This window comes from Perissodus microlepis, chromosome 23 (genome assembly GCF_051167445.1).
Source record: "Perissodus microlepis isolate ML-2025 ecotype Zambia chromosome 23, ASM5116744v1, whole genome shotgun sequence".
NCBI lineage: Eukaryota > Metazoa > Chordata > Actinopteri > Cichliformes > Cichlidae > Perissodus > Perissodus microlepis.
In genome coordinates this window covers 37,765,694-37,776,980 of record NC_140482.1, presented here as the reverse complement: position 1 = coordinate 37,776,980, position 11,287 = coordinate 37,765,694, and the positions used below count along the sequence as shown (strand labels likewise).

At 35.7% G+C, this 11,287-nt stretch overlaps 1 protein-coding gene and 1 pseudogene across 2 annotated transcripts; both read right to left on the bottom strand.

Moving 5' to 3' along the window:
- Positions 1 to 5,376: 5,376 nt before the first annotated feature.
- LOC146362078 (granzyme G-like) lies at positions 5,377 to 6,654 on the bottom strand (annotated as a pseudogene). The gene is made up of 5 exons (XR_014799474.1): positions 6,600 to 6,654; positions 6,339 to 6,498; positions 6,020 to 6,152; positions 5,642 to 5,869; positions 5,377 to 5,546 (listed from the first exon to the last, which is right to left on the bottom strand). The product of XR_014799474.1 is annotated as a granzyme G-like (transcript).
- A 2,249-nt stretch (positions 6,655 to 8,903) lies between these two features.
- Positions 8,904 to 10,551, bottom strand: LOC146362077 (granzyme G-like). The gene is made up of 5 exons (XM_084922378.1): positions 10,494 to 10,551; positions 10,212 to 10,371; positions 9,815 to 9,947; positions 9,406 to 9,633; positions 8,904 to 9,310 (listed from the first exon to the last, which is right to left on the bottom strand). The coding sequence occupies exons 1-5, from the start codon at positions 10,549 to 10,551 to the stop codon at positions 9,143 to 9,145; spliced, it is 747 nt and encodes a 248-aa protein (XP_084778504.1). The 3' UTR covers positions 8,904 to 9,142.
- Between the last annotated feature and the right edge of the window lie 736 nt (positions 10,552 to 11,287).

Below are 11,287 nucleotides of genomic sequence, written 5' to 3'. Positions count from 1 at the left end.
TGGAAGACTGACTATGGAAAGCACTGAAACATTATCTGATGGTCTGAAGGTCATTATGACCTGTTTTAAATTGTCATGTTATCAGTAATAATATTGCAATCAGTAATAATAATAATGGATTGCATTTATATAGCGCTTTTCGAGACCCTCAAAGCGCTTTACAATGCCACTATTCATTCACTCTCACATTCACACACTGGTGAAGGCAGCTACAGTTGTAGCCACAGCTGCCCTGGGGCAGACTGACAGAAGCGAGGCTGCCATATTGCGCCATCGGCCCCTCTGGCCATCACCAGTAGGTGAAGTGTCTTGCCCAAGGACACAACGACCGAGAGTGTCCGAGCCGGGGCTCGAACCGGCAACCTTCCGGTTACAAGACGAACACCCAACTCTTGAGCCAGCTGACAGCTCTTTCAGAATTCATACATCAGGTAAAATTCTCTCAGTCTTGTCAGCAACACATATAGCATTGCACCTCGAGGTGACTGTTGTTGTGAATTTGTGATATATAACTGTAAGTGAATTGAATTTAGATGAACTGTGCTGTTCCTGTAACATCTGGACAAAAGAGATGTATAATCAGCAAAAAATAAGGGGTAAACAAAAGGGGTGGAGAACAAAAAGACACCGGCCATAGAGGTAAAATGCTAAAATAAACCACATGTTCTGTAAATATGTAAATATTTTTATTATTATTTTATTTATAACAGAGGAGACTATTCAACACATTTTAAGGCACCAACTACATGCTGACTATACATGCAAATTTGTTTAGTGGTGTCCTCCACTGATCTCATTGTCACTTGAATTTACATTTTTTTAGATTGTCAGGCTAAATGTGTATTTATACCTATGCTCCAATAAACATCCAATGTCCAAACATGGTGTGCTGCAATCTTTTCGACTTTAAGCGGTCTTTAAACAATCATCATAATGTTCCTCTTATAAGAATTTGCCCTATAACAAGACTACAAGGTTTAATAAATAGGAAGAATATGACATGCAGTAGCTAGAGATTAAGCCACTGTCACAGCAGAGTAGCCGTTGTGTTTATGGAGCGGACCCAAGTGCAGACACGGGAGAGATGAACTGAGGTTTAAACAAAAAGCGAGCCTTTATTATGACTGATACAAAAAAACCCCAGAAAAACAAGGCAAGGTGAAACTAAACCAAAACCTAAATAGGGAATGAACTAAACTAACTATGAAAACAATGTTATGAGAACATAACATGAAAACTGAACAGGAGCATGTAAAACCTTGAATGTGAAGAAACCTGAGCATGAACATGAACATGAACATGAACACTTGAAAGCAAGACTCTGTGGCCTGATGTGACTTGACATGAAGACAACAGGCGACTTGACAAAGGACAGACTTAGACAGAGGACTTTAAAGACACCTAAGGGTAATGAGGGAAGTGGAAACACCTGGGGAACACAGCTGACATAAATGAACCTGAACGCCACAGGGGAAATAAAACAAAATACACTGAACATGGAAACACCAGACCTTTCAAAATAAAATAGGAAACATGACGAAACATGGCCATGACAACTAAACTTGACAATAAGACGTAGAACACACAGGCAAGAATTACATGGCAGGCTGGGGGAATGGAAAGGAACACAGGGAGAAGAGCATGGGAACAGATAAGGGGACAAGACCCGTAAAACACACACACATGCACATAGAGAGAGTAGCGAGACATAGAAGGGCGAGACACAAGAGACAGAAGACAAACTAATAATAATACCAGAACATTATTTCATTAGTAATCAAAAATACAAAATAACTCAACTACACCCTTAACTAAGAGTAACACATGAATCTTAAGTAAGAAAGAAAACAACACAAAATAAACTCGAGACTCCGGGTCACAGCCCCTGACAGACATAAATGATGATAAATCAAAATTTCAGTCATTCAGTATAAATTATGGTATGATAATAATGAAAGTCATTCTATCACAGTATCGAAAGACTTATGACTGTATCTGACATTATCACTATTGCTATTTATTATGAGAGAGAGAATAATATAATACATGTCATAGATTGACTGTTTAAAACATGAAAGAATATTATAGGAGACAAAATATGTTTTTTCCACTGGAAATAATGGCACATGCTGTTAGTATCCATATGAAGCTTTGTCAGCATTTAAATGTGAGTTCAGATCATACATATTTGCTTAGAAAGCTCATAAATGAAAAGACAACTGAAACAGTACATCCAAGGTGCATCAATGCAATTTCTTCACAAGGAGGCAGTGCTGTCTTTATGTGTCTGAACTCATGCTTAAAAAAATCTAACTTGCAGTACAGGATTTCTCGTGTTCCACTTCAGCCATATAGAGTACATCAGTAATAACTACTTTGTCAGGTTGAAAGTTCTTAATGAGAAGAAAGCTGCAATTTAGACTTTAAGTCAATTGTGGACCTCTTCTTAATGAAGCAATGCTTGTCTTTCACTAGGAAACAATGTTGTGCATACGTAGAGAAGCATACATGCTTGGATGTGCTGAGAAAATGCAGTTTATTGTTTAAAAATCTGGTTCAAAACAAACTGTGGATTCTTTGTTCTCTGCTAGTCTCAAAGAAGATGCACAGTGCAGTAATTTATTTCCTATATATCATATATAAAAGCATGCTGAAAAACACGGCCTCTGCAAAACAAGAGATAAACAGAATTAAGTCATGACAGTTATACGCTTTGGTTTAAGTCTAGTTATAAAAATCACGCTTAATCAATAAATATAAACATTAGCAATGTTGGATTTTGCACGTAGTGTTGCTTTAAAAAAGTGGCATTGTTTGTTTGTCCATAGTGATTTAAAAGAAATGCACATGATGTGCATGTTAACATGGGCAGCTGTCGTTCAGGTGGTAGTCTGGGTTGTCTAACAAATTTAAGGTTGGTGGTTTAATTCCCACATACTCCAGTCTGCATCTATAAGAATCCTTGGATAAGATGCTGAAAGTTGTATCCATTGCACCTGTGAGTGTGAATGTGATTGCTAGACAAGGTGCACTGGTATTTAAAAAAACAAACAAACCCGTGTGCTCAGAGTAGAATGTGTTTGTTTGGTTTGGAATTAGGGAAAAAAAATGGGGGTGAGGGACTAAGAATAAATAATTACTAATAGTTACACAACAAAATTATGAGTAAGAATTTCTGGCACCATCCTTCTGTGTGTTTGTGTGGTTTTCTTATATGATTCGCATCAAATTGCACCTACAGCAACAAAGATGAGTGTAAGATGGTGGTGAGATCACAACTGAAATACTAAAGAGCAGCAGTGCACATACTTTCTGTTTCAGTCTTTGAATGTTTATTTGTAAGATGTGACTGTGCACTGCATGAGCCATGATGTGGCTTTGAACCACAATCAATAGGACGTCAGCAGTCCTAAATATCATTGTAAGTGTTAAATATTTAGTTTCATTAAATTACATTTTGTTTTATTTAGAGTGACTTTATAATCTTAACCACTGAAAGATGCTTTGTTTAAAAGATAAGGCAGTTAGTTTCACCAGTGATGTACTTTTGACCTTCAGGAATATCATGATTAAACTTTTAAAGTTACGGGGAAATTACTCAATGTACTTTCCTTGAAGGGATGCACTAATTGAGTAATACTCTGGTAATTATGAAACAGCGAGATACTGTACTGAACCCTGACTGCTTCCTCTTTGTAGATAATCAGCAATGACTAATTACTGCTTTATGCTGTTCAGTGTTTGAAGCAAAGGTATCATCACTTAAGTTTTCACTAATCTAGTGTTGTAAGTGTCACATAAATAAAAATGAATTTAATTATTTGGGAAAAAAAATTTAAACATAATGATTTATTAATTTAGTAATAAGAAGACAATTAAACTGGGGAGAAAGGTATCATTGATTCATCTATTTATACATTTATTTTGGGCCACCTTTGCTTTAGTACCTTCTTCTTCGTACTATATGCTTAAGGTGTTTCACATTTATTTTGGTGCACCACTGTAGGATTTTAGCTGTAGCTTGTTTGTTTACATCTTCTGTATCTCAGTATTGCTTGGCTATGTGCAAAGATGTGTTAAATAGGATCTTTAGATTAATGTCAGAGACAATTTCCTCTGCTTCAGTTGTGAAAAAAACAGGATGTAGTTTCTGATAACCTATCACTTAAAAAAAATGCTTATGGTCTGTTTAAGCAAACCAAGAGAACCAACAATCAGCCTAAACCATTAACTATAAAACCACTGCTGGGTGAAATGAATAACATTGATTATCCTTTTGTTAATTAATGTTCTGTTTCTGTCTTTGGAAACTTTGAGGTGTACCACCCTCTTAAACATTGTTACAGACTGCTAAAATAAAAATACTCCCAAGCCTTGAAGTCGACTGATTCGCTTTAAGAGTTACTATGTCTTTTAATAAAGTCTCTCTCGTTAACACCTTGGATCTAACAAAGGATTCCACTAACTGTGGGATTCTCACAACATTTTGGGTTCTTCCTGCGTGAATGCTCCCTCCCAACTTCCTGAATAAAGTGTGGAGCAGACATGCTAAAAACCCAGTGGCACCAAAGCATTATACAATAAAACAATGTGACCAATACATAAATAAAAGAAATTCCAATACAGAGTCAATTGTAAAGAGACTTCCACATTTGTTTTGTGATGGGGATAGAATTGTCTGTGAAGGTTCTCAGTCATCCAGGTCATTGTAGTCCAAGGAGCTTGGAAAGAAAAGCGTCTGGACTTCTTTAAGTTGCTTGAAGACATTTCACCTCTCATCGGAGAAGCTTCTTCAGTTCTAGGGTCAAATGGTGGAGAGTCCCAGAGTTAAACCCCGTGGGAGTAACCCCCTGAGAGGGACAATGGACCCCCTAGGGGGTCTTTTCTTTCCAAGATAGAATTAATGAAATTCTACTGGTTTCAGGTCTTCCAAAACTGAATAAGTTTGAATCTTGCAAGTAGAAAGACAGTTGTAACTCTGAATTCAAGATAAGAGCACTATTTTTCACAGGGAGGAAATGCTGTCTTTTTATTTGAAAGAACTGCACACATATAACGAGAGACAGTCAGAATTTATTATTTGAAAAAATATGGCACATATAACAAATTTAAATGTAATCAAATACACTATCAAATGCCAATTGAAATTGCACCTTATGCACTGCTACAGTTATAATTTTAGATATAGAGTTATATTTAATCTGTGTGGAATGAACGAGTTGTTGCAAATACAAATTTAGAAATTCCTTTTAGAACCTTATAAAAACTGTCGAAAGCCAGCAAGCCCAAATTTAGCATTAGCATTGCAGTGATCAATTTTCAAACACAAACAGCAAAAGCAAAAGATGAAATTTAAACAACCTGCCTTCATAAGCATTACATCTTTATGATGTCATTTCTAATGCTCGAAAAAATATTCAGTTTCTAGAGTCAGGAATCTTCGAGTATCTATAGATATCTGAGCCACCTGAGTGAGGTCTGACTGCACTGGAGACCACCCCAAATGCCTTTCCATCTTCACACACCAATGGACCACCAGAGTCTCCCTGAAAGTATATACACACACAGTGCTTAAAGTGAATAGTGAAGTTATTACCATAGAGTTTGAGTGTCCATATGATATTTAAAGAAATGTATGTACCTCAGCTGGACCTGTGTCTCCCTGAGAGCAGTAGAAGTTTTCCATAGTACATTCTTTTTTGTCAATCAGTGTAACACTGGTTTCCATGAGCTTGGGAGAAATATATTTACTATTTTTGTCTGTTCGCCCCCAGCCAGAGAGTATACAAGATTTTGGCAAAGTACCATTATCATGGCTCGCCAGGGGAATAGGTTTCACATTTTCATTGAAGTTCGCCTTGGTGCTCAACTTAAGGAAAAAAACAGATATCAAAATATGATTTTTTTTTTTACAGCATTTTGCAATACAAATGAATGAAGTAAATTAAAAAAAGATATTGTAATAAAAGAAAAATGCAAATGGAAAACAAATATATTTTCTGTGTGATGACATTCTTACCTTTAGAAGCATTACATCATTCACAAAGGAAATTGGGTTGAACTGTTCATGTGGAAATGTTTCTTCCACAGATATGCGTTGTGTTTCTTTACTTGAACGAACATTGTGAAGTCCGAGTACGACTATGTAAGACCTGAAATGATAAAAAACAATTGAATAGCCACAATTGCTGATATCGTGGTACATATAGATACTATTTATTTACAAATTTACAAATGTTTATGCGTGAGCCTTAATTTTATTATGGATAAGAATTTATGTCTTGAACTATGAACTATGAGTTTTTGGCCTCATAATTAAATACATTTATGAAACTCACTTGGCGTGACAGTGGGCAGCAGTCATCACAAAATCCTCATTCAGAAGGAAGCCACCGCAGTACTTTTTTTGACCATCTGACATGTACCTCTCCAAAAGCACCATGTATGGCCTGCTATGTGGCACAGCCTCATGGCCTCCAGTGATCTTCCCCGAGTAAACTGGGAGACAAAAAGAAAAATACTCAGTTAAATAGATTCATCATCATACATTGTCTGTCAAATGCTATAAAATGCAAGCCACAACAAAAAAAAACACCTACCTTGTTCTTCAAGAGTCAGCACAAGAACGAATAAGGCCAGGAAGTGGACAGACATGGTGAGGTTACAATTCTACTGAGTTTTTAAAGAGCAGTGGCATCAGTCACAGTCAGTTTTTGTCTTTAAATGCTTCTTCATATCAGTTAGAGCAGGAAGTTGTTGTTGTTTTTTTGAGTAGTTTGCACAAGCAAATGATTTAGCTTTAAACCAGAAATGTTCAAAACCTCCAGAAAGCTGTATTTTCAGAAGTCAACAAATGACTTTTTATACAAAGTGTAATTTCATAACTAAGTAGTGTATTTGTCATATTCTATGTAAACATGTGTTTTGCATAGTTAGTTTATAAAGTGATCGTATCTTTACAGAAGGAAACTATGACTGTGGTAAAAATGTGTGGCCACAGATATAAAACACAGACAGACGAGATTCTTAAGTAGTAATTTCTTACTATATTTTACAGATTTTTCAAGTCATGACTTTTAATCAGTAAGTTATTCCTCTACCTGTTCACTTTTTATGCAAAAAAAGAAATTCTCATATCAGTAAAGAGAGGTCATTTGGAAAAACTGGACTGAATATTATTTATTGAGATGATCGTCAGCAGGGTTGCAAATGTGTGTAGTATTCTGATGTCCTCTTTGGATTACCTTCTTACATTTTCATCTTTTGCACTAGGAGTTGAAAGTGGAGAGGACAACACGGGTGCTGCACCATGAGCTGGGGATTAAAGTTTGAGGTTTTCACGTCATCACCACAGGGAGCCACTGTGTGAAGATTGTGGACTAAACTGTTGCAACTTCCATTCACTTTAGATAACTTCACTATCTCATCTAAAAAGTAGACCTGCATTCGAGTCCGACAGCTAGGCAGCTAATATGCATATACAATACCACCTTTATTTATAAAGCACTTTAAAATAAACCAGGGTTCACAAAGTGCTGTACATATAAAAATAGAATAAACAGAAAATAAAATCAAACGTGGTAAAAAAAAAAATTGAAAATAGAAAAATAGAGTCAACTTCTCAAAATGTGCCAAAGGCTTTACTAAATAAATATGTTTTAAGAAGAGTCTTAAACTCAGAAAGAGAAGAGGTCTGCCTAATCTGTAAGGGCAGATCATTCCACAACTTTGAAGCAGCTACAGGGAAAGCACGGTCACCTCTAAATTTACGCTTGGTTTTTGGCAACTTAAGGAGCTGCTTGGTGGCAGATCTAAGAGAGCAGGTAAACATGGCTGTACTAGCTAAGAAAATACAAGCACTTTGGTGATACTGCCATGGAAAAACTCCCTTTTAACAGGATGAAACCTGTGGCAGAACCAGGCTCAGGGCGGGCCCGACCGTTTGGGGGTGATGAGAGGATGACAGGACAAAGACACACGATTGAAGAGAGCCAGAGATTAATAATAACTAATAATTAGATGCAAAGAGGTGTGTACACACAGTGAGTGAAAAAACAATGTTGAGTGAAGAAGAAACACTCAGCGCATCACGGGCCACACCCCAAGCAGCCTAATGTGTGCAAATACATTTTTTTTAAAAAAACGATGTCTATGCAACTTTTGAATTTAGGATATGAATATTTTTAATACAAATGCCTTTTGTTATGTGTTCCATACCATATTAGGCCTGATTTAAGCCTTATATTTAAGCATTATATCAGGCCTAAAATATGTGTAGTTTGGATCATTACTGTTACAGATGATGTATAACTGCTGACCAACAAAAGGGTTATTCTGTCCTAACATTAGCAATTTAATAATTTAGACAACTTTTGTCTTGTTGGTTTATAATATTTTAATAAATTTCCTATACAGTTGTCTGTGTGAATTAAAAAAAACAATAAAAAAAAATCATGTTCAGTGTTGCATTTCCTTACTTACAAAGTATTCAGAGACACTTCAGTTCTACTACACAAAAAATAAATCTAATGGAATTATTTTAATTTACTTTAACCAACTCTGGAGTGGTAATAAATTACTTTATTTGATAACTGAATGTATTTAATGACAAAATGATGTTAGTTTTTATTGGAAATGACACCATATGCTCTCAGTGTCACTTGTCCACTTTGTCAGTTACTTATAAAATAACGTTATTGGTCTTGCATAGTCAATTAGTTTTAAAACCCATAAATGAAAAGGCCTTTATAACTCTGAATTAAAGAAATAAGTGGTGAGACTTTTCTGTAATGTAATAGTACCTGTTTTACACAAGGAGGCAGTGTTGTCTTTTATTTGAATTAATTAATTAAAAAAAAAAAAAAAAGATTACACCACACACACATGCCGATTGAATGCCAGAATTTAATGTTTAATGGTATTTGAAAAAAAAAATTAGATTTCAAGTCATAATTAATCTGTGTGCAAATATAACTTTTTTTTCCCTTCTTTCCCCTGCAGTTATATTATAAATAAACTCTATTCTATCTAAATCCCCCCAAAGCCAACAAAACCATACTCACATTAGCATTGCAATGATCAGTTTTTGATCACAAACAGTGAAACCAAATTTTGTGGTTTATACAACCCGCTTTCATAAGCATTACACCTTTATCATGGCATTTCCAATGGTTGAAAATATCCAGTTTCTAGAGTCAGGAATCTTCGAGTATCTATAGATATCTGAGCCACCTGAGTGTGGTGTGACTGCGGTGGACACCACCCCAAATGCCTTTCCATCTTCACACACCAACGGACCACCAGAGTCTCCCTGAAAGTATATACACACACAGCGCTTAAAGTGAATAGTGAAGTTATTACCATAGAGTTTGAGTGTCCATATGATATTTAAAGAAATGTATGTACCTCAGCTGGACCTGTGTCTCCCTGAGAGCAGTAGAAGTTTTCTATAGTACATTCTTTATTGTCAATCAGTGTAACACTGGTTTCCATGAGTGTGGGAGACAAATATGTACTATTTTTGTCTGTTCGCCCCCAGCCAGAGAGTATACAAGATTTTGGCAAAGTACCATTATCACAGCCTGCCAGAGGAATAGGTTTTACATTCTCATTGAAGTTTGCCTTGGTGCTCAACTTTAGAAAAGAGAAAGATATATACATGAAAATTAAAATATGGGGTTTTTGTTATTTTCTTTCAGTCCAGATTAATTTAAAAATGCTCAATATAATTACATAATATGGTAAATATTTTTTTCATGAACAAAAAATGCTAACAGTAAATTAATATGTATTTTCTGTGTGATGATATTCTTACCTTCAAAAGCATTACATCATTCACAAAAGAAGTTGCGTTAAAATCTTTATGTGGAAATGCTTGTTCCACAGATATGCGTTGTATTTCACTGTTTGAGCTCACAATGTGAGCTCCTAGTACGACTTTGTAAGACCTGAAATAAAAAATTTAAAAATAAAACATGAAAATATTATTTATGAATAAAATGATGACTGTTTCTTTCAGGGTATTTTATTCACAAAACAAACATTACTAATGACAGTTGTTGACATTATCATAGCCCACATAGATATTATTTATTAATGTGTTTTGAAATTTTAATGCGTCTTCTTAGTTTTATTATGGATAAAAAGTTCTGTCAGGGACCCAGACTTTGGTGTCATCTCAGTTGATAGGTAAATACATTTGTTAAACTCACTTGGCGTGACAGTGGGCAGCAGTCATCACAAAATCCTCATTCAGAAGGAAGCCACCACAGTACTTTTTTTGACCATCTGACATGTACCTCTCCAAAAGCACCATGTATGGCCTGCTATGTGGCACAGCCTCATGGCCTCCAATGATCTTCCCCGAGTAAACTGGGAGAAGAAAAGAAAAATACCCAGTTAAATAGATCCATCATCATGCATTGTCTGCAAAATGCAAGCCCTCGTGTCTGTAATAGTCCACATAAAAAAAATAAATTATAAACAACACATACCTTGATCATCAAGAGTCATCACAAGGATGAGTATAGCCAGTATACAGTGGACAGACATGGTGAGGTGACAGTTCAGCTTAGTTACTGAAGAGCAGTGGCACAGATCATTCACAGTTTCTGTCTTTAAATACTTCCTTGTATCAGTGAGAGGAGGACGTATCTAAGTAATTTGCATATGCAAATAATGTGGGTTTGAACCACGCTGTTTAACATCTCAAGAACCTGAGAAAAGTTGCATTTTCATAAAAGAACAGATGAGCTTTTGTACAATGTGTGATTCAATAATTAATGTAGATATATTGTGTCATATTGTATGTCGTATGTCTTTATTTTGTGGCTTTTTTGTAGCTTTTTCAAGTCAAGACTATTATTAACTTTCTATTACAAATAATTTCACCTGAGTTCTCATTTCCATAAACATGAATTCAAGAAAATCACCTCATAAGTACATATGTGACCACAGGTTAACTTGTAATTGAGTTAAATGGAGCTTGTATATGAATAACATCAGTGGTAATAATTTAGCCACGGATGCCTCTGTGGTAATACCCAAAGCAGAAGCAGAAGATCTCTATTCACATTTTATATTCAATGCCATGCCTATCTCAGAGGAGCCTCAGTTTCGGTCGCGCAACCTCAAAAGTAACATTATTCTGATGTTATCATGTCATAAGAAAGTGCATAAAAATAGGATTTGTTTGAAATTGTGGTCCGTGGAACTTGAACTGAAATGTGACCCTTGAGCTACCAGAAGAATGAACAAGTCAGTAGCATAGCGTGCAAGAGGACAGGAG